The sequence below is a fragment of the Bos grunniens genome, chromosome 16 (genome assembly GCF_055505025.1).
Source record: "Bos grunniens cultivar Pamir isolate PY7600 chromosome 16, Bosgru_T2T1.0, whole genome shotgun sequence".
In the NCBI taxonomy this organism is placed as follows: Eukaryota; Metazoa; Chordata; class Mammalia; order Artiodactyla; family Bovidae; genus Bos; species Bos grunniens.
This window is the reverse complement of record NC_141180.1, coordinates 25068463-25093192: the sequence shown is the minus strand read 5'-3', so window position 1 is coordinate 25093192 and position 24730 is coordinate 25068463. Positions and strand designations below refer to the sequence as shown.

Here is a 24730-nt window from a genome sequence, read left to right as displayed (position 1 = left end):
ATATCAAACTCAAGTTGATTTGCCTATTTCCTCGTCCTTTGGGACAACACTCTACTTTCGCCTCTATATCCAGGGCCTAGAACAGTGCATGATCTCATATGTTCAGAGATTGCATATATGGATGCTGAAGGGCATTTAAACATTTGCTTTAATGGTTGTACCACATTCAAGGAAATAAGATGAGATAGCAGATGGTAAAATATTCAACTAACCATCACTCAGAAAGAAGGAGAGATTAAGTGAATTAATTTCTCCAGGGCTGGTTACAGTTATCTTACTTGCAGCTTTTTTGTATAGCCATTTTAGTAGAGATCTGAGAGAAGACGAAGAGGCTTAGAATGTGGTAATAAGAGAAGTACTGTGACTGTATATGTGCACGTTAGTGTCAACTGAAGCTTCAGTGCAGAATTGGTAAAGGGGTAGAAAATATAGTGTGCTTACCTTCCAGATAACTGCAAATAAACTGAAAGGTGTCTGCTGATTTGAACAGCTGGGGTCAAAGCCAAGCCCCCAACTCATAGATAAAAAAAGATATACGCAAATATTTAGAGAAGCAAAATGACAAGAGCTAACTGTAATTATTTAACTTTAGGAGATTTTAACTAACTCACATATTTCATGGTTTATAGTAGAAAACAGAAGTGGCCCATTTGTGTAGGGACTCCGATAAACAGTTCCATTTCTAAGTGGGTGAATAGAACCCTACTTGATTCAGTTATACAGGCAGGAAGTTAGTCTAACAGATGTGTCAGATACCATAAACAGCCAAGGTCAGACTTTGAAAGAAATGACATTTAAACTAAATGTTTACATAATAGATACATCCTACAACCTTGAGTAAGGACAACTTTTTCTGTTTGCTTGGTACAGATTCTAGAATATTGAATATGTCCCTCTCTAAATTCTTTCAGCTTTATACTATAATTTAGAGATCTGTTTTTTTGATTTTAGACTTTATTCTGTTAAGATAAAAATATCTCTGGAAAGGTATATCAAATTTTGTCATTTAAATCTTAATGAAAGAAGCTCATAAGCTTCTGAAACAGCTGAAAAATGTTTTTTATAGAGAGAAAAATAAGCAACATCAAGAAAATTCTGGGAGGACAATATCATACTACCTATCAAAAATAAAAACTTTCTATCCTTTGGCCCAGCAATCCCTCTTTTGGGAACATTATTGAGAGTGGAAAGCAAATATACACAGCAGTGTATTTAGAATGCTATCTTTTATGTAGGAAAGGGAAAATAAAATAAGTACAATTCTTTTATTTGCATAAATAAATTGACAGGATACACAAGAAATTATTAAGAGTAATTTTGGGATTATGCAGAAGAGGTGGGAGGCAGATACAGGGGTTAGTGGTTATAAGGATAGAGAGGAGTGGGACTTTTTTTTTAACCTTCATATACTTTTACACTGTTTTGATTTTTTGGATATCATCTGACTGTATTACTTATTTTTAAGATGGTTTAATGAGTAAATGAAAGGATGATTAAAATTAACAAAAGAGGGAAATTCATCTCAAATGAGGGAGCTCAAAACTTGGAGCATATATTTTACCTATGTCTCTGCAGAATGCTGGCTCTGAAGAATTTCATTCCCAAGTGACCTTAAACCACTGATCCAGGGGTCTAATAACATGCGGGAATGTTTCTGACATTCTGGTCACATGCACATTCAGTCATGTTCTATATGTGTATGTTTTCCTGTAGATGCCAGAAGAACAAGCATTCTGTGTTTTGGTGAAAATCATGTATGACTATGGTTTACGAGACCTCTACAAAAACAACTTTGAAGATCTTCACTGCAAATTCTATCAGTTGGAGAGACTCATGCAGGTAAATAAATACTAGGAACTTTTATCACTAAGGGATTTGCTAAGTTACAGAAAAATTCTAAAATTAAATAATAATGGTTTATGAAAATCTAGTGGAAAGTTACAGGAAATGTAAATGGATTTGATTTTGACCAATGTCTACAGTGGTCTTAATATCATAAAATATTTAATTATTTGATCGTTTATAAACTATTTTTATAAAAAAGTCTTCCATTTAAATATTCAACATTAAGAAACTTCTAAGCGTGAATATGGTGAGTTAAGTTAATGAAGAGGGTTCCCAGTATTATTTGTAAAGAAATGATATTTTCATAATAAAAACTGAAATACCTAATATTTTTCTCAGTGTCTCCTAGCACCAGTACTATATTTAGGTTTAGAAGTAAGGAACACTTTAAAGAGATAGATATTGATCAAATTAAAAACCACATAAAATATTGTAATATAAGCACATATTTTAAATGTTTTTCTCTGTAATTTCCAGATCTCAAACAATGTGTTACTATTTCATAATTTATATGATTATATGTATGAGAAATAGGTATTCTTTTATATATATATCATAAAATAGATTGTGAGCAAGAGCAAAATTGTTGTCTGGTGCTGTTAAAGGAATTACTGAGTAGCTTTCAAATTTTACCTGAGGTTGTACGAAAAGAAAGTGAAATCACTCAGTTGTGTCTGACTCTTTGCAACCCTATGGATTGTAGCCTACCTGGCTCCTCCATCCATGGGATTTTCAAGGCAAGAGTACTGGAGTGGGTTGCCATTTCCTTCTCCAGGAGATCTTCCAGACCCAGGGATTGAACCTGGGTCTCTTATATTGTAGGCAGACACTTTACTGTCTGAGCCACCAGGGAAGCTGAGGTTGTACAATAAATCTTAAATTTGTAATGACTCCATGAAGCATGTTTATATGGCTTTCTCTGTATGAAGTATTGGGAACCCAAGAGAAATGTGAAGAAAATACATAAATGAATTGATTCCATAGTTGGGGGAAGTAAAGTGGCTGGGAGGAAGATTAGTGGGATGTGGCGGTAGAGGCTACTGATAGGAGTTAATGGACATGAGCTGTCAGATCCCTAGTTGTCTAAAGGGGAAGAGAAGCCAAAGTCAGACTGAACAGGAGGAAGGCAGAGAGTTTGCCCTGAGGTTAAGGACAGCTTTATTGAGAGAAGGGAATGCAGAAAGGTATAAGAGCTTAACTGTGAAGAAGAAATAAAGGGGGAGGAGGATGTCAAAAAGAACTGTAAGCACCAACGACACATGGGCACTGAGGGGGAAAAGACCTTGTGGAAGAATCTGCTTATCTATGGACAGTAAGAGCAATAGGCTGTTTTACAGAAATTTAATTCTTCCAAGTAAATGTTTGGTGTTCTTCACTGTTTCACCTTTCATTTACAAAAGTTCATATTTTTTATCAAAGATCAATTATTCTTTAGAGTTTTGAGAGTCAAATAAAAGCACTTGATAAATGAATAGCTAGCTCATGGTATTATGAAGAAACCAAACACATTTTCTGTTAGCACTTTTTGTTTGTTAATGACTCTTCAATACCCCATTAAAAATACCTAATGGGCACATAGGGGTGTTTTTCAAAAAGCGTCTTGTATATGAAAAGAAAACTAAAGTCAGCTTTTATGTATCTTTGCCTTTGTCTTTCAGTTATTGGAATAGCTATGCTAATACTTTTTACTTTGCCTTTCATGCTTTTTAAAAGCATTTACTTGTATACTTTGGAGGGGAAAGACCTAGCATAAAGCTTTTCTTTTTAGGAGACATCCCGTTTCATACATGATATACTACTACATTTTCTATCCTTAATCATTCTTAATATGTTGAAACTAGATTGTTAAAAGTATGATTATCTTTTGGGCTTCAGTACCATAATGTACTGAAGTAATACCATACAACCTAAATGACATTGATATTCAATGGTCTTCAAAGAAAAGGTGCATTGTTTTCCTGGCTAGTTAGGCGTGAACCCTGAACAGAAATGCTGTGACTTGACCGTGCAGTCACAGTACTCACTAGACTGCAGGTGTTCTCTCATTGCAGGCGTTTCCCAAGAAACAGGAAGAGTCAAGTGAGCAAGAGCTGATCTTTGTTATTTGTTCATAACAAGTCTGTCTTGTCCTTGGTCACATCCCCAGTTCTCATGTCCTGTCATCACTTCTGTGTAGTTACATAAAATTCAGTGAATATTGTAGTAAATTGAGAGTCATCATAGCCAGCTCGTCATAAATCACAGCTGTGGCAGAAAATAGAGCATCCTCAAGTGTTCCTCCCCCTCAATTTTCCACTTTGACTTTCAGGAGCAGTTACCGGACCTGCACAACCATTTTTCTGATCTGAACCTAGAAGCTCATATGTACGCATCCCAGTGGTTTCTCACTCTTTTCACTGCCAAGTTCCCACTCTGCATGGTCTTCCACATCATTGACTTACTGCTTTCTGAGGTAGAGTGAATCCCATCTCTCATATTTTAGCCAAAATAGAAAATAGTCTCTACTTAAAATGGTTCCAGTTTTCTTCATTTCCTTTTTTCCTTAAAAAAAGAACATTAAGCCAGAAATACTGACCAAAAGGTTCTATTTGAATTTTCAGTCAAGACTACTTTATTATTTATGAGAAATTAAAATATTAGGCATATATAATTTCTACAAAGTAAAATAAGGTAATGAAATTTGTATCATTACATTCACAATAAGCCTGTATCTGTATAATTATGCATTACTAATATAAAGGATCTTTTAAATTAAATTAATGAAATCAGGATTATTTTTAATGGTAATGTAATTATACTCCAAGAGTGAATATAAATGAAAATTTTATGGTAATTAAATTCTCAAGTCATAAGGTATCTCTTCCTATATGTTATTTGAGACTCTTGCCAGCTAACTGAGAAGTGATAAACTAAAGCTTCTATACCATATTTTTTAGACAGAGTATTTCAGAAATTTGTTTGCCGAATTCCTTAGGTATCTATATTGTTTCTTTTTTATTTGTTTTTAGTTCCATAAGTGGCTGTATTTATTTACTTTATTTTTTTTTTAATTTTATAACTAAATACATTTTTATTTTTTTAAATTTTTCTAGTCAATTTATTCAACCTGTTTAAAGAAGATTTCTCTGATATATTTGCTTGGAATGCAAATTACCACCATGGGTTGCTGTCGCTCTGTACATGGTGGGAAAAGGAAAATGGTGTGGGTTTTTCCTCTTTAGCCTACGTATTTTATTTTATTTTTTTAAATTTTTATTTAACTTTACAATATTGTATTGGTTTTGCTATATATCAAAATGAAGCTGCCACAGGTATACATGTGTTCCCCATCCTGAACCCTCCTCCCTCCTCCCTCCCCATACCATCCCTCTGGGTCGTCCCAGTGCACCAGCCCCAAGCATCCAGTATCGTGCATCCAACCTGGACTGGCGACTCGTTTCATACATGATATTATACATATTTCAATGCCATTCTCCCAAATCTCCCCACCCTCTCCCTCTCCCACAGAGTCCAAAAGACTGTTCTGTACTTTAAAGATGTAAGTAATGTTACACACACATGTATCATCTACAGCCCATCAAAATGTTTAATAGTCTTTGCAGTGATGAAAAGTTGCTGGATAAGAACTTTTTTATTGAGAGTATAAATATATTTAAAAATATAACTGTCTTAATGTAAAAAGCTGGAGTAATCAAAAATGTAAGCCTAATATAATCTAGACAGTTTTGTATTACAGTATTACATTTTTAGATAAAGCTTTATAACTTCCTTAAAAAAATTCTAACCATTTTAATCACCCCAGAAACTAGAAATTTAATTATAAAAATAAGATTAAAAAGATAAAACATATAATCTTTATAAAGCATAATTGTCATTTTCAAACCTGCTATAGCAGTAACCACGTTATATGCAAACATAGCTGGGTTTTACTCTTCAAAGGTTCTAGGTGGCAGCTGCAGAATATACAAAGGTTGTGGCGCATTTTATAAACACAAGATTTTAAAACATTTGTAATATATTTTGATATAGAAGAGTTGAGTGACTCACTGAGAGTCACAGAATAAATTCTCAAATTCAGAATATTATAACAGCCAAAGAACCTGGTTGATGAAACATTTAATTCTCCTATTTATTTTACTTACAAATTAGTTTCTAAAATGCCTATTTAAATTAAGCCTAAAGGAAGAATGCAAAATTAGGAGCTAAAACCTTATTCAGAGTCAAAATGATGTGATCACAATATACACAAAACAAATTAAACATTTGTGCTAAAAATTCTGCTTTGCTTGATTGTCCAAATTGGTGTGGTAAATAAACAATTCTGGCTCTTTTAATTCAGTTTAATGCTCTTTGAAAGTAAAAGCAAATTCATTGAGTTCTGTAATCTTAAAACAGATTGATACTAAAAGTTAGTTTTGTTAAGTAAATATGCCTATATCTTATTGCAACTGAGCTGAGTTTAGTATTTCATGGTATTTATAAAAATAGAATAGTGGAGGTATGACATTTTAACAGTTTTATCTTTATATATAGTAAGAGCTTGCAGATACTATCATTGTTTCATTTTTGTTGCTGATATTATCTAAATATATAGCAGATTGGTTTGATGGTGTTCATTATAGAAAAGAGAATGAAATTAACATGCTTAATCATACCAGTAAAATTGGATTTCTTGAGTCGGTTTTGGTAGAGTAGTAACACTGGAATAGTGACTTTGTGAAATTGTCTCTTCCTGAACGGTGTGATTCCTAACATTGGAGCTCTGATTTCATAATTCCTCAGGAAGTTTCATCTTGAAGAGACCTGAATTTCTCATATCAGTTACTAAGAAAGTTAGCAATATTTATGGTAGGGTAAAGAAAAGAAAATTTATAAGCCTTCATCAGTTGTCCACTGTGATTCAGAATCATAATCACAGCACTGATGATTAATTAATCTTGATGCTCATTAAAATTAATAAGAGCATCAGGGGTGTTACTTTCTCTTCCCTTAAATGTGTACTCTGCAGCTGTTCAAGGAGGTTGCCTAGCTTTCTAAAATATGGAATTGCTTGTAAACACAGCATTGTGGAAACCAGGGAAATAAATGATAACATTCCTTAACATAGTAAAATAGCCTTTCAAAATAGAGTTTATTGGGAACGATATTGTAGTATGCTTCAGGACATTTGTTCTTTCCACTAACTCATCTTTGTCAGAGGATTAATTTACAAAGGAAATTTTTAGATAAACTTTTATTTCCTGCTTGTCTGTGTTTTCTCTTTGCCCCTTTCCTTCTTGTGGTTAATAAAATATTTATATCAAAGCCATTCTTTCATATGGGATCAAATATTCTAAAAGAAGAAACAGCAACATAGTCTTAATTAGAAACATCCATAGGTATTTCTGTCATATTTTCTCTTTAAAAAAAAAACAATTTAAATATTGATGGTTATGAATTAATATTGAGTTACACGTGGAAGGCTTGGAAATTCTCAGATGGAAAAGTGTTAAGCTTTTGGAATTCTTTATGCTGTACAGCTCTGCAGAGTATTTTGCCCAAAGATCCTATTGCAAAATGAGAAAGACATTGAGCTTATAATTTTACTCTTAGAAAGCATATTGTCATTTCATGTTTTCCTAAGTTAAATGCTTTTAAAGATTTCTTCATTCATCTTAAGATTAAGAACATGAAGTTAAGTAGCAGAAGAGGGAAGAATTTTAGTAGACTTTGTCAATGAATCTGGAATTAGGAAAAACTCTAGTTAATGATGGTTTTATTTAAAATATTGACTTAAAGCTGAATATGTGGTAAATCGGGTCAGTTTCTTTTCTTTGGTGAAGATGGATGGCTACTCGATTTGAAACTGGAGTTGAAAATACGTATTCTTAAATTGAGATGAATGGAAGAATTCTGTAGATTGACGTTTAGCCAATAGTTGAAAAAAAATTAAGAACAAAATCTTCTATGTTTATTATATACCTCTGTTTATATGGAGGGATAAGAAGAAGGCTAAAAGTATTAATATAGTGTAAATACTGTTCTGTTAACCCACCAAGAATAAAACATGGTGATTTTTAGCAAAGCAATCATACTAATGTAACACATACCCAAATTAAAGGAGAACATTGTCTGTATTTCATAAGCCCTCCTTGCCGCCACTCAGTCATTGCTCCTCTGATGAGTAATGTGGTCTTGACTTTCAATACCATAGATTAGTTTTAATTGTTTGAAGTTGGTTTAAGTGGACTCATACAGTATGAACTCTTTTTCATCTCGCTTTTTCATTCATCATATTGTTTGTGAGATTCATCCTATAATGCCCCTAGGCATTATTTATTTGTTCCATTGTGTGACTATACTACAGTTTATTTATTCTTCCATCCTATTGTTGATGGGCATTTGGGTCATTTCCAGATTAGGGATATTATGAGTAGTGTTGCTGTGAACATTCTTGAACTTGTATTTTGATAAACATGTGTATACACTTCAGTGGGTACACAGCTAGGAGTGAAATTTCTGGGTCAAGACATACGTAAGCTAGGGTTTTTGTAGATGCTACCAAACAGTTTTTCAAAGTATCTTAAACATCGCTTTTTGAGTTGTTTTTATTCAGCAAAAATCTTCCTTGTGAACAGGTGCAGATTTTTGTTTCATTTTCTTATGTTTTTATTTTTTTTAGTGGGCAGGTCCTGGATCAGATTAGTGTTCATGAGCATGAATCAAAATGAAACTCATTTGATGGTTGAAATCATTCACTTAATCTCTAATGCTGCATACAAATAAGAACTAAGAGCTGGATCTAAGACCTGAATCACTTTTGTGCTTATATGAGGGAAGTTACCCTGGTGGGGAAAATTCAGCAATGTATTCAATTACAGAAGAAGCGCTTCTTCTGGGAAGAAGAGACAGCTTAACATTGGAGTTGAGATAGTTGGTTTTTAAGTTAATCCTTCCTATATCACTTTACCAATATATGTATTAGTTTCTTTCTTTGTGAAATGAAGCTAACAGTATCTAGCTCCTGGGTTTATTTTAAGGATTAACGGCAATTATGAATACAAAGTGCCTGGCACTCTGTTTGCTATGTAGTAAGTATCCACTTACTAGTACTGCCCTCCATTCTGCTCCATCCACCTGTACTATCCTTTTAGTTGCTTCTCCATTTATTCTATAACTAGCTGACTTCAGGGATTCTTAAGAGGGCTTTAACTAGCTGTTGTTTCTTTCTTACCTTTCTAAACATCTTTGTTTTCCCCTCAATGGAGGTGCTTCTTTGCTAAAACCAAAATTTTAGCCATTGTCCCTAATGGAAGGTTTATTCTGTTTCTTTTTGACTATGGTGATTCAGTTAGTCTTCCAAAAGTGTTTTTTCTTCCATGGTCTTTCAAAAGATATAAGGAAAACAGTGTCTCTTTTAGTCTTGACAAGATAACTGACAGCTGGTGTTTGAAGTTGACTCTTCCCAGATAGTTCAGTTTTTAGAGTATCAAATACTTTCAGATTTATATAGTAACTTGGTATTTCACGAAATTTAAGGAAATCATTGACCCTTCAAATTGGGATATTTTTCCTGCCTCTCCTTTCTTCTTAGGGTGATGAGGAGAAAAAAAAATGACAGTATGGGATATATGATTAAATACCAAAAAGTGTAATCCCCCTTTAAAAGCATTTTTCTGAAGCTGTTATCTGAAGAATAGATTCATTATATATCCTTACTCTTTGCCTCCACCTTCCTCCCTCAAATAGTGATACATTGAGTTTTTAATTGATACATATATATGTGTGTGTGTGTGTGTGTGTATATAAAACATTGTGTAAGCTTGACCTAAATCAAATCCCTTACAGTTACACAGTGGACGTGACAAATAGATTCAAGGGATTAGATCTGATAGAGTGCCTGAAGAACTGTGGACAGAGGGTTGTGACATTGAACAGGAGGCAGTGATCAAGACCATCCCCAAGAAAAAGATATGCAAAAAGGCAAAATGGCTCTCTGATGAGGCCTTACAAATAGCTGAGAAAAGAAGAGAAGCTAAAGGCAAGGGAGAAAAGAAGATACACGCATCTGAATGCAGAGTTCCAAAGAATAGCAGGGAGAGATAAGAAAGCCTTCCTGAGTGATCAATGAAAAGAAATAGATGAAAACAATAGAATGGGAAAGATGAATGATCTCTTCAAGAAAATTAGAGATACCAAGGGAACATTTCATGCAAAGATGAGCACAATAAAGGACAGAAATGGTATGGATTTAACAGAAGCAGAAATATTAAGAAGAGTTGGCAACAATACATAGAAGAACTATACAAAAAAGATCTTCATGACTCAGATAACCACGATGATGTGATCACTTACCTAGAGACAGACATCCTGGAATGCCAAGTCAAATGGGCCTTAGGAAGCATCACTACAAACAAAGCTAGTGGAGGTGATAGAATTCCAGTTGAGCTATTTCAAATCCTGAAAGATGATTCAGTGAAAGTGCTTCACTCACTATACCAGCAAATTTGGAAAACTCAGTAGTGGCCACAGGACTGGAAAAGATCAGTTTTCATTCCAATCCCAAAGAAAGTCAATGCCAAAGAATGCTCAAACTGCTGCACAATTGCACTCATCTCACATGCTAGCAAAGTAATGCTCAAAATTCCTCAAGCCAAGTTTCAACAATACATGAAGCATGAGATTCCAGATGTTCAAGCTGGTTTTAGAAAAGGCAGAGGAACTAAAGATCAAGTTGCCAACATCTTCTTGATCATCAAAAAAGCAAGAGAGTTCCAGAAAAGCATCTACTTCTGGTTTATTGACTACATCAAAGTCTTTGACTGTGTGGATCACCACAAACTGTGGAAAATTCTGAAAGAGATGGGAATACCAGACCACCTGACCTGCCTCCTGAGAAATCTGTATGCAGGTCAAGAAGCAACGGTTAGAACTGGACATGGAAAAACAGACTGGTTCCAAATTGGGAAAGGAGTATGTCAAAGCTGCATATTATCACCCTGCTATTTTAATTATATGCAGATTACATCATGTGAAATGCTGGGCTAGATGAAGCACAAGCTGGAATCAAGATTGCCGGAAGAAATATCAATAACCTCAGATATGCAGATGACACCACCCTTATGGCAGAAAGTGAAGAACTGAAGAGCCTCTTGATGAAAGTGAAAGAGGAGAATAAAAAAGTTGGCTTAAAGCTCAACATTCAGAAAACGAAGATCATGGCATCTGGTCCCATCACTTCATGGCAAATAGACGGGGAAACAATGGAACAGTGAGAGACTTTTTTTTTGGGTGGGGGGAGTTCCAAAATCACTCCAAATGGTGACCGCAGCCATGAAATTAAAAGATGCTGCTCCTTGGAAGAAAAGTTAGGACCAACCTAGACAGCATATTCAAAAGCAGAGACAGTAGTTTGCCAACAAAGGTCCATATAGTCAAAGCTGTGGTTTTTTTCCAGTAGTCATGTATGGATGTGAGAGTTGGACCATAAAGAAAGCTGAGCACTGAAGAATTGATGTTTTTGAACTGTGGTGTTAGAGAAGACTCTTGAGGGTCCCTTGGACTGCAAGGAGGTCAAGCCAGTCCATCCTAAAGGAAATCAGTCCTGAATATTCATTGGAAGGACTGATGCTAAAGATGAAACTCCAATACTTTGGCCACCTGATTCAAAGAACTGACTCATTGGAAAGAACCCTGATACTGGGAAAGATTGAAGGCAGGAGGAGAAAGGTACGACCGAGGATGAGATGGTTGGCCGGCATCACTGACTCGATGGACATGAGTTTGAGTAAATTCCGGGAGTTGGTGATGGACAGGAAGGCCTGGCATGCTGCAGTCTAGGGGGGCAAAGAGTCTGACAGGACTGAGGGACTGAACTGAAGTGAATTGAAGGTTGTATCACTATGTATCACACCATATTAATTTGATACATTTATGTATTGTGGTATGATTACTACAGAAGTACTAATATCTTCAACAAGTAACATGTTGAATTTAAAGCACATTACAAAGAGCTGATATAAGGAAAATTAAGAACAAAAACAAAATTTTCTGAAAATTTTAGTAGTAATTGGTCATGAAATGAAACAAATACTTGGACTAACCAATAAACACTCTATAGGCTACTTTTATGTTTTACTTACCGATAGAAAATCTCAGGACTAGAAAAAGAACTCTCTTTAATATCTCGTTTCTGGGTGCTAATGTCTTTCCCACTTTCTAGGGTCTTTATGGTTCTCACATCAGTTGTCTTACCGCTTTTTCTTGTGTTTTTGTTAATTTTGACATTACATAAAGAGGCAGAAACCTACAGTTAAAAAATGGCGGAACAACTATCTCTACTTCTGTGACTTTGAGAGGAATATTCATTCATTCATTCATTCATTCATTCATTTAACATTTATTTAACGCCTGCTAAATACTTGGTATCATTCAAGTTCACGGATATAACAGTAAAGAAAAAACAGATAAAACTCTTACCCTTACTAATTTTGTTATCTTTATGGAAGAGGCAAGCAATAAACAGATGACTAAGCAGAATTATAGTATATCAGAGGTGTTAAATGCTATGGAGAAAGAGAAAGAAGAGAAATGTGGTGGACCTTAATCAGGGTCTTTTGACTTTTGTAGAGAATTTAGGTTTTAGTGGACCGAGAAACCACTGGAGAGGTTATGTCTTATCCCGAGCACCAGTTGCACTGTTGAAAAAAGATGTGGGAAGAGTTCAAAGAGGGGAGTGGGAGACCAGTTGGAGGCAGTTGTGGTAGTCTCGGTTGTCTGGATTAGCGGCAGTGAGGGTGGTTAAAAGCGGTTGAATTCTGGACAGCTTTCAAAAGTAGAGATAACAGGATGTGCTGATGGAGCATCTGGTGTAAGTTTATTGATTACATGTTTTCATTTGGTGTAGGGGGGAGAGGAAAAGGGTGGCTGATTGTGCAGCCTCTATGCTCCAGGGAGCATCTTGGAGACAGATGATGCTGTGGAGTGAAAGGGAAAGTTACTGCTACATGCTTTGTTCTCAAAGTGCTTGGATTACAGTTCCTCTGCAGTGTTTGTTCTAGAAGCAGGTTTTTGTGCCTCTGGGAATATGTAAGGTCAGTCTTTAAATAAGAACTACAGAGTGTGGGATAATTATGAAAGATGATCAATGGGGGAACATACATGTTAAACCTAGTACTTTAAAATACAAGAATAACAAAAAATAAATAAAATAAAATACAAGAATATATGTACTCCTAAAAATAGAAGTGGTATTTTGCTTCAGTAAAATCAGACTCACAAAGACTTTATATACCTTGAACCTGTTCAGTAACCCACAGTATTTGTGTGTTTAGTTCTCATAATCAGAACAAAGATCACTGACTTTAAGTTGTAGGGTGACATTTTTTTTCCCAATAAAAATCTTTCAGTTCATCTTGAATTGGAATAACTAAAGTTACTTCATACTATTTTTGGTTGCAGAAACACTGGTAGAAGTTAAATGTACCTACATGGATTGATTGAATAAAATAAACATAGTCTATTATTTTTATGGGGCTTCCCTGGTAGCTCAGATGGTAAAGCCTCTGCCTATAATGTGGGAGATCCGGGTTCGATCCCTGGGTTGGGAAGATCCCCGGAGAAGGAAATGGCAACCCACTCCAGTATTTTTGCCTGGAAAATTCCATGGACTGAGGAGCCTGGTAGGCTACAGTCCATGGGGTTGCAAAGAGTCGGACACGACTGAGTGACTTCACTTTCACTTTTCACTTTCATTATTTTTATGATTAAATATTCAAAACATACTTACAGAGATAAAAAACAAACTTATGGTTACCAAAGGGGAAAGGTGGTCGGGAGAGGGGTAAATTAGGAGTTTGGGATTAACATGCACCCACTAATATGTATAAAATAGGTAATCAACCAGGACCTACATTATAGCACAGGGAAGTCTAGTCACTTTTCTATATTAACGTGTATGGGAAAAGAATCTGAAAAAGAATAGGTTCATGTGTAACTGAATCACTTTGCTGTACACCTAAAACTAGTACATTGTAAATCAACTATATTCCAGTATAAAATAAAAATTAAAAAAAAAAAATAAGGACTTCCTGGTAGTCCAGTGGCTAAGACTCCACGCTGCCAATGCAGGGGGCCTGGGTTCAGTGCTTGGTCGGGGAACTAGATCCCCCTTGCTACACCAAAGATCCCACATGTCATAATTAAAGATCCTGAGTGCTGCAACTCAGACCCAGCACAGCCAAATAAACAAACAAAAATTAAAAAGTAATAATAAAGCTTATCAAAAATCATTAAGACATACAGTGAACTCCTGTGTATCTACCTCTCTGGTTAAGAAATAAAACAATACCAACAATATTAGCTTTGTGTATTATTACCTCTTCCTGATCACACACACTCCCTTTTCCCTGTTTCAGAGGGACCATTCAGTGTTTATCATTCTCATGTATGTCTTTGTGTATGCTCTGTATGTATGTGTGTGTGTGTGTGTATATATATATACATATATCTGAGCAATTTACAATTATTTGGAAAACATTGTACTCACTGGTTTCTCAAGTCCATTTTCAAGATATGTTTTCAAAGGAAAATATGTCTTTATACTCAATTGTTGTTCAGTCACTCTGCTGCTGCTGCTGCTGCTAAGTCACTTCAGTCGTTTCCGACTCTGTGCGACCCCAGAGACGGCAGCCCACCAGGCTCCCCCGTCCCTGGGATTCTCCAGGCAAGAACACTGGAGTGGGTTGCCATTTCCTTCTCCGGGGATCTTCCCAACCCAGGGATCGAACCCGGATCTCCCACATTATAGGCAGAGGCTTTACCATCTGAGCTACCAGGGAAGCCCCATAAAAATAATAGACTATGTTTATTTTATTCAATCAATCCATGTAGGTACATTTAACTTCTACCAGTGTTTCTGCAACCAAAAATAGTATGAAGTAACTTTAGTTATTCCAATTCAAGATGAACTGAAAGATTTTTATTGGGAAAAAAAATGTCACGCTACAACTTAAAGTCAGTGATCTTTGTTCTGATTATGAGAACTAAACACACAAATACTGTGGGTTACTGAACAGGTTCAAGGTATATAAAGTCTTTGTGAGTCTGATTTTACTGAAGCAAAATACCACTTCTATTTTTAGGAGTAAATATATTCTTGTATTTTAAAGAATACAATGCATGAAAGTGAAAAGTGAAAGTGAAGTCGCTCAGTTGTGTCCAACTCTTGGGACCCCATGGACTGCAGCACACCAGGCTTCCCTGTCCACCACCAACTCCCAGAGCTTGCTCAAACTCATGGCCATCGAGTCAGTGATGCCATCCAGCCATCTCATCCTCTGTCGTCCTCTTCTTATCCCACCTTCAATCTTTCCAGCATCAGGGTCTTTTCTAATAAGTCGGTTCTTCTCATCAGGTAGCCAAAGTATTGGAGTTTCAACTTCAGCATCAGTCCTTCCAATGAATATTCAGGACTGATTTCCTTTAGGATTGACTGGTTTGTTCTCCTTGCAGTCCAGGGGACTCTCAAGAGTCTTCTCCAACAACACAGTTCAAAAGCATCATTTCTTTGATGCTCAGCCTTCTTTATGGTCCATCTCTCACATCCATAATGAGTACTGGAAAAACGACAGCTTTGACTGTATGGACCTTTGTTGGCAAAGTGATGTCTCTGCTTTTGAATATGCTGTCTAGGTTGGTCATAACCTTTCTTCCAAGGAGCAAGCGTCTTTTAATTTCATGGCTGCAGTCACCATCTGCAATGATTGTGGAGCCCAAGAAAATAAAGTCTCTCACTGTTTCCATTGTTTCCCCATCTATTTGCCATGAAATGATGGGACCAGATAGTTTGATCTTCATTTTTTGAATGTTCAGTTTTAAGTCAGCTTTTTTACTCTCCTCTATCATCTTCATCAAGAAGCTCTTTAGTTCCTCTTCACTTTCTGCCATAAAGGTGATACTACCTGCATATTTGAGGTTATTGATATTTCTCCCAGAATCAAGCAATCTTGATTCTGGCTTGTTCTTCATCCAGCCTGATATTTCACATGATATACTATGCATATAAGTTAAAAAAGCAGAGTGTCAATATATACAGCTTTGATGTACTCCTTTCCCAATTTAGAACCACTCCATTGTTCCATGGCTGGTTCTAACTGTTGCTTCTTGACTTTACTCAGTTTCATATCCTGACCTCCTAACTCACGTTAACACTTGACTTTCTTTTATCCTGTGATTCTCCATAGCATCAAGAAATTTTCATAAAACTAATATCAGGTCATGTCACTGAAGCAAAACCCTTCAGTGATTTCCCACTAAATAAAACTTACATTATTTCACTTGGTCTGAAATCTTCCCTTCCTTTCTCCCCAGTGGCATCCCTGGGTCAGTCTTGCCCTTATTCACTATACTTCAACACTGACCACCTTTTAGTTTCTGAAACACTTAAGATCTTTTCAGGTTGAAACATTCATGTAGTCTTTACCTTCTGCCTAGAATGTATTCTTAATCTATGTGCCCACTCCTTCATATCTAAGTTTGAATGTTTCTTCCTCTAAGAAGCTTTCTGAGATCACTCATTCTTAAGTAATGCATCCTTTTACCTTCTCTGGTGGAACCCTGTAAGTTGGTGGTTGTTTATTTATTTATTGTGTATTACTTTTCAAATACCTATTTCTGTCACTGGATTACACATTTCTGAAAAGAGGAGCCATGTCTCTTTTGTGTTTTACTGTATACCTAGTTAACTTGTAGACACACGTGAAATATCTGTTGAAAAAGAGTAGGAATAAAGAATGCGGAAAATTATTTTTACTGTCCTCATGTAGATATTTTTATGATATCCTATGGGCTGAAATATAAGACTTCTTTTGAGTCTTTAAGAAAAAAAATAAGTTAATATATTTAGGAATCCTTTCTCTTTTAGTTAAGATATTTTAAGAAACAGAAACTTAGACATAGTAGCTTAAACACAGTGAAATGTTGTTATTTAGTCGCTCAGTTGAGTCCGCTTTTGTGACCCCATTACTATAGCCCACCAGGATCCTCTGTCCATGGGATTTCCAGGCAAGAGCACTGGAGTGGGTTGCCATTTCCTTCTCCAGGGGATCTTCCTGACCCAGGGATCGAAAACACATCTCCTGCATTAGCATTACCACTGTGTCATCAGGGAATTATTATAAATATAGAGGGAACCCAGAAAAATATGAGCAAATAGACCTCAGGAAGGACACGTGACACACAGACTCCAGCCACTCATCTGTATTGAGGTCTTGCTCTTTATGAATTAGATGTTCTCCCTTTTTTCCTGACCTATATATTTGTACCTTTACTTGTACAGAGCCTAAAACATCTCAGAAAATTATTCCATCACCTTTCAGCTCTAAGATTAAGCTCTTGGCACTATCTTTATATTTTTAAGATAACACTCTTCAGAGATAATGTAATTGGTCCTGCTCATGTTTCAAATCAGCCTGCGGATTCATGAGTCAGATACATGTGTCTCCTTAGGCTAGCTGTCCATCTCTTGTGCAGTATTCTGTGATGGGGTAGCCATTGGAGAAAGTCACATGACCTACAGCGCACTCAGCAGGTACTCTGTGTGGAAGCAGATTTTCTGAGAAGGGTCATTGGTGGGTCTGGAAAATCAAAATGTTTCTGAGTGTATAAACTTCATGGACTGAAATTATTTAGTGTTAACTGCTTTAAAATTTGGCATTTGATATTTATTAAATAAATATTTACTCTCAAAACTGTATTATCAATCTCAAAATAATATCTCAAAAATGTATTATCCAGCCATAGATATTTATTTAATTAGAATGAGGAGTAGCAGTTTTAATATAGAGTTTAATCTTAAAAATTATGGTCCTCAGAGTTGAAGTGGTAGCAGTATTCCAAATCATTTTCGTGGTTTAGTTTTTCCAACAGGGTTTGAGTAAAGGCAGCATGTAATGTCAGTCTGTATAAATTATTTTCATAATTATGTGCAAAGCAATATGAAACATTTGAATGCTTCCCATTGTCTGAAAGTTGGATTGTGAAGTGTCTTCTAACTAATACAAGTTGCTATTACTCATAACAGTCTGATTTATAAATTATTTAGATTGTACAATAGAGAAGAAACTGTCATATATGTCAACTGGAAGTAGATAGGAAATGAGACCTTCCTTTGGAGAGTAGTTCCTTGTCTTTACCATTCAGTTTTATTCATACCCAGTTTTTACTGATAAACTTTAAGCTTTCCTTTTTAAGTCTCAAAGATTTGAGCATGGCAGACTTTTCTGGAAATTGATTCTGGGCCACACTTTTCTTAAAGTTTTATATCCCTGGTCCTACCGATTCTTACCTTCTCCAAACAAACTGCTGCCCTTCATCTTCATCATATGACTGGCCAACTTAGAAATAGTTTTTTTGATAGACTCATTATTATTGTCCAAATAAACCATCATCTTTGTCTCTCATAAGAAATCCCCATTATCTACTTTCATTTAAAGACTGAGTTCTGTCACTTCTCAACATTAGTTGAGGTCTCTCAGTCCAAGAATCTGTTGCTCTTGTATCTCAGTTGCTCCTTCTGTGGTCTAGCAGGATTTCATCATGAAATGGCTTCTTCTGATACTCTGGTATTCTTCTCTGTCTTCCCTTTTCAGGTACTTTAGCATCAGCATCCATTATTTGGCATTTTTAACCAAATAATGATTTGACTTTTACATTATTTACCCAGAGCAATTGTATCTAGACATACAGTAATCAGCTACCACTACTGTAATAGCTGATTGCATTAGTTTTAAAAGAAGCATAAAAGAACATTCTGGTCTCTTGCTTTTTAGGTTGTCTCATCAGGGTTTTCAGATGCTCTTATTTTCTAAGAAGTCCACTTGACATTTTGCTTCTTATCCATGTCCTGGTAATATATCCCGTTTTGCCCTTCTTTGTGAGAAATACTGCCAGAAAAATTTCCTCAGTTGAACAGAACAGTTTCCTGCATGTTTGACTCGTTGACCTGTTGACCTGTTGCAGCTCGGGCTGTGTCATTATCTGGTAGTTGTTTCTGACTCACAGCACTTAGTGGTCATGGTCTAGTTGTTCTCCACCTTCCCAGTGAAGTAGGTGCATAGTGCTTCAGACTAGTCCTCTTGTTTATGCTAATTGGCAGATAGGCAAGAGTCCATTTTGTCCATAAGAATCTTTACTACCGAGAAAAATTAGTGCATTCTCAGTATTCAGAATCTGTTTTCCTGTAAATCGATTGAAAGGAATATTTATTAATATTATTATATGACTCTTTGTAAAAAGATGAATGATAGATATTCAGTAGTCCTGATAAAATCTCTAAGTGTTCTTTTTTCTGTTCAGCAGAGGAAAGCACATTATTGTCTCATTGTCTAATAATAAACTTTTAACTTGAAATACAAACAGCTTAAAAATAAGTGACTGGGTTGAAGCTAATAGTGCTAAACACATTCAGAGACAGTGAGCCTATCTTGAAATACATAAAATCATCAGGCTTCTGCAAAACAGGTCACCTTTGGTAGATATAACTCTGCCTACTCACCTGTCTCAGAGAAGGCAATGGCACCCCACTCCAGTACTCTTGCCTAGAAAATCCCATGGATGGAGGAGCCTGGTAGGCTGCAGTCCATGGGGTCGCACAGAGTCGGACACGACTGAAGCAACTTAGCAGCAGCATTCACCTATGTAGAAATATGATCCAGTTCTTGTCCCAGGTATTATTTTTCTCCCAAAATCAGTTTAGTTGTTTTCTGTTTATGTCCAATAGTGCATTGCCTGGAAATTTTATAAATATTCATTGTTCTGTGAGAATTTTTTTTAATATCAGAAGAGCATGATGACATAGTACAATAGTGAAAGTCTGTTAGCTAATTAATTATAGTATAGACGCATAGATTAATGGATTAGAATTGAGAGTTCACAAATATACATTTTTGGGTAGTTGATTTTGACAAGGGTGCCAAGACAATTCAACAAGGAAATAATGTCTTTCCAACAAAGTTGCTGGAATGACTGGATATTGATATATATATATATATATATATAGAAGTTGTACCCCCTGCCTCATATGTCTTTAAGAATTAACTCAAAAAAAACCAATCATAGGCCTGAATGTAAGAGTTAAAACTATGAAAGTCTTAGAAGAAAATCTAACTGTAAATCTTCATGACCTTGGATTAGGCAATGGTTTCTTACATATGACATTGAAAGTACAAGCAACAAAAGAATAAAGACAAGAGATTTCATCAAAATTAAAAATTTTTGTGTTTCAAAGGACACTATCAAGAAAGTGGGGAAAAAAACCCAGAGAATGGGAGAGAATATTTGTAAATCCCATGTCTGATAAGGGCTTTGTATCTGGAATACATAAGGAACTCTTGAAACTTAATGAATAAAGGGGTTCAGTTCAGTTCAGTTGCTCAGTTGTGTCCAACTCTTTGTGACGCCATGGACTGCAGCACGCCAGGCTTCCCTGTCCATCACCAACTCCCGGAGCTTGCTCAAATTCATGTCCATTGAGTCAGTGTTGCCATTCAAGCATCTCATCCATTTGGCTAGGATCAAGTATAATAAAAGAGCGATAGCCACTTTAAAAGTGGACAGTAGTCATGTGTAGATGTGAAAGTTGAACCATAAAGAAAGCTGAGTGCTGCAGAATTGATGCTTTTGAACTGTGGTGTTGGAGAAGACTTTTGCGAGTCCCTTGGACTTCAAGAAGATCCAACCAGTCCATCCTAAAGGAGATCAGTCCTGAGTGTTCATTGGAAGGACTGATGTTGACACTGAAACTCTAATGCTTTGGCCACCTGATGAAAAGAACTGACTCATTTGAAAAGACCCTGATGCTGGGAAAGATTGAGGGCAGGAGGAGAAGGGGATGACAGAGAATGAGATGGTTGGATGGTATCACCAACTCAATGGACATGAGTTTGGGTAAACTTCGGAAATTGGTGATGGACAGGGAGGCCTGGCGTGCTGCAGTCCATGGGGTCGCAAAGAGTCAGACTCGACTGAGTGACTGAACTGAACTGAAAGAATCTGGATAGACAATTCCCCAAAGAAGATATGCAGATTGTCAATAAGCACATTAAGAGAGCTTTGACATCATGAGTCACCAGGAAAAAGCAAACTAAAAGCACACACTTCATGCTCTCTAGAATAGCTATAATAAAAAAGTTGGACAAAAACCAACATTAGTGAGGATGTGAAGACACTGGAACCCTCATAAATTGCTGATGAGAATGTAAAGTATTATAGTTACTTTGAAAAGCAGTTTGGAAATTACTCAAAAAGTTAAAAATAGAGTTACCATACTACCCAACAGTTCAACTTCTGTATATGCACCCAAAAGAACTAAAAACATAAATTTACAAAAAAAATACCCCCACACAAAAAAAAAACCCTGTGTACTAATGGTCATGTCAGCATTATTCGTAATAACTAAAAAGTAGAAACAACACAAATGTCCAACACCTGAATTATGAAGAAACGAAATATGGTATATACATGTCCTGCTGCTAAGTCGCTTCAGTCGCGTCCGACTCTGTGCGACCCCATAGACAGCAGCCTACCAGGCTCCCCTGTCCTTGGGATTCTCCAGGCAAGAACACTGGACTGGGTTGCCATTTCCTTCTCCGGTGTACACATGTAGTAGAATGTTATTCAGCCATAGAAGGCCTGATGTGCTGATACATCCTAGATAAATCTTGAAAATAATGTACTAAGTTAAAGGATCCAGACAGAATGAGCACATATTGTATGATTTCATTTATATGCAAATCCATGGAGACAAAATGTAGATTAGTAGTTGCCAGGAGCTGGGGGAAGAGAGATTGGGTATAAAAGGTTTCTTTTTAGGGTGATGAAATGTTCTGAAATTAGATAATTGAGATAGTTGTACAATCATGTGAATATACTCAAAACTACTGATTTGAACACCTTTAAAGGCTGAATGTTATGGTACTTGAATTATATCTCAAAGAAATAATTTGGAAGAGGGTTGGGGAGAGGTTGTTAATCACACAAATTCTGTAGCTCCATCTGAGACTCAAGATTCTTGAAAGTTATGACCCTAGAAATTTATGTATTTAACAAATGTTTCTAGATTTTAAAATTCTCTGAAGTTTAAGGAATGCTCATTTAATACTTTTATGTGCTTGTATATTGAAATGTGTTTGGGCTAAAGGTTATATACTTGTTGATCATTCTAATCGTCAGTAGCAACAATAGTGGAGAGTTATGGGAGAGCTGCCTTCTGTCCCATATGGGAGCTATTGAATGGTTTAGGCACTGTCCTTTTTCTGGAGGTTGAAAAGAGTGAGATGGAGAGGCATGAGAATAGTGCACTTTTTCATTTCTTAGAATTCATTACTTTGGCAAATTCTAGGAAGTAAAATAATAGTCCAAGGTAATGAATTCAGAGAAACACAAAGGTGAAGGGAAATATCCAGCAATGTTTATGTGGTTGCTGTATTTTCAGATTGATTCTAGGGGTGAGAACCTCGTTCTGTTGATTTTCTTCAAGGCTATTTTGGTCATCTGTTACTATGGGCCTATCAACAAAGCCAAGTTGACAGAAAACAGATGTGTATTTTAACAGCTAAACTTCCTCAGAACTGATATCTGGATCAGTTTTGTTTCATGACAGTGCTGCAGCAGGACAAATTATGATTAAAAATAGGCAGGTATTTTATTTCATAAAGGTTTAGGTGGAGAGTAAGATGGAAGCTTTTAAAGTTAGCAGTTGCCAAATAAGGAATGAAATGAGTCTGCATTTTGTTTTCAATGTGGACGATTTGTGAGCCTTATTCAGACTTTCACTTTCACAAAGTCAGGAAATGATATATGATCATTAATAATATGTTTATATATACTAAACTTAAAAATCTCTTTGAAAATCTAAAATTTCTCCTTCTTAAAAAGTTTCAAAGCTTTTTAAAAGTCTGATTCACAAATAACATTTTTTCTTTTTTACAAAGAGAAGTGTGACTTGATACTCAGTTCTTTGTGGTTGATACCAGGCAGTCTTACTCTGACGAAGCCTATTTCTTTGTTTAATAGTAGAAATAGTTAACCAAGCTTAAAAGATTCTACACTTACATAAGTGGTTTATTAGAATGGTTTTGTTATATGTTAGCCCAGTAGCATACTGAGACAAATGCACTGATCAGTTAGGGTGTGAGAGCATGACTGTAAATGGCTTTCCCATTTCTTTTTAGGTCATGCTCCTTCAGTACTATTAAATGGCAAACAGGAGTTGTTTATGCCATAACCTGAAGGAGAGGGAATTTTTTTTCTCAAAATATAGAACATCGAATACTTGCTTATACTTGTGTACAAATTGATTCAGATTGAATCCTAAGCCGACATTTACTGAAGTCTGGTTTAGGCCAGTGATAGTAATTGATGATGGAGACAAAGAACTAACAGATATTTTTTTAAGGAGGCAGGTTGAGGTGACTGCATACCAGAAGGACTATTCTATTATGTTGAACTATACGTGTATGCCATTTTTGTAAATCAAAAGGCATTGAATATTGACAGTTTCCTGTGGTTCAAGCGAATATTATATCGACACTAGTGATATATTAGGGATGAGCTCCTAAGAAAAGGAAAACCTGATCCAAACTGGAGGGAGGTCCACTGCTCAAGCTCAGTATTGCTGGGCCATAATTGTCACTGTTTGTGTAATGAATGAAGTCGTCTGTGATGTCTCTGACATATTTACTGTTTATCATGTGTCTGACAGTTTCACAAACTCAAAGCTTCTGTATAGTTGCATATCATATATTTAAAATTCAGTTTTAAATTTTTTATTTTGCTCCACAGTAGAGCCAGAACTGTTTTAATGTAAATGTTTTTTCCTGAAAATGTTTAAGTAAAAACTGTTTGTCCAAAGAGATGTAGCATATTTGCTTTGGCTTTTCTTTCGCTCACACATAACTCACTGTTACCTCGGATTTGGTGTCTGCAGTTTGGGAAGCACAGTTATATAAATGGGAAGCCACTGAAACTTTTAAATCAGGGTAATGGTATGATGAAATAGATGTTTTCAAAAGGTAATCCTTGGAGAGCCAGAATAGTTGTGTGATGTCAACTGACACATATTCATTGAGAATTCAGCATTAAGAGTGAATGCTGATGTTGAAGATCATGGCTTTTACAGATTTATCCTCTAGTACTTACACCTTTTATCTTTTGCAGTAAACCTACATTTATGAGTATGTGGTGTAATGCCAAATTGTCTAATGGTCCTACATTGTTGTGGACTAACGGGGGAGGGAACACATTATATGTTGTATGCAAAAATTTTAATTAGATTTTTATAGCCTTTTTTGATATATTTTCTTATATTTGGGGGGACAGGAGTTCATAGAATACATTGGTGTGTTGCATCATTTCAACAGGGTAACAGATATTTTTAAAGTTGGGTTAGGTTTATAAGAGAGTCTAAATGGATTCAGGAGTTAATTTGCTTTCAAAGGCATTGAAAAAGAGTGAAAAGTAGGCAACTCTCATCCCAAACATGAATGTGAGACAGACTGGTACTTAAAGCAGTTAGGAGGATGCCAGGAAAGCAAAAACAGGGGCAGCATATGCTTCCAAGTTGTTTTGAAGTGAAGCTTTGTCTTTTGTCTCTAGAAAAACAATGAACAGTAAATTCAACATTTAGGGGACCAGAGATACTCACTAAAGGGAAATGTTGTATTCATTCATCCAATCATCCATTTATTTAAAAATATTGAATCTCTAATATATTCCAACACTGCATTAGACCTAACAGATATCATGGTTGATAGAACAGATTTATTTTTCTATCCATGGAGCTAACAGGCTAATGAGCAGACAAATAATAAATAAATACAAAACATATGTGATTACACATTTTGATGAA

General features: G+C 35.9%; 1 protein-coding gene across 4 annotated transcripts in view; it reads left to right on the top strand.

Annotated features, from left to right (window-relative positions):
* The window catches only part of RABGAP1L (RAB GTPase activating protein 1 like), a 744918-nt gene that overhangs the window by 477937 nt on the left and 242251 nt on the right, over nucleotides 1-24730 (top strand). For 3 of the 4 annotated variants that reach the window (XM_086343675.1, XM_086343676.1, XM_086343677.1), the window contains exons 16-17: nucleotides 1714-1839; nucleotides 4154-4297. In XM_086343675.1, coding sequence (XP_086199801.1) covers nucleotides 1714-1839; nucleotides 4154-4297 — 270 coding nt within the window. Of the gene's footprint in view, nucleotides 1-1713; nucleotides 1840-4153; nucleotides 4298-4937; nucleotides 5111-24730 lie in introns of those variants that run through there. The other variant, XM_086343678.1, reaches the window with a different exon arrangement.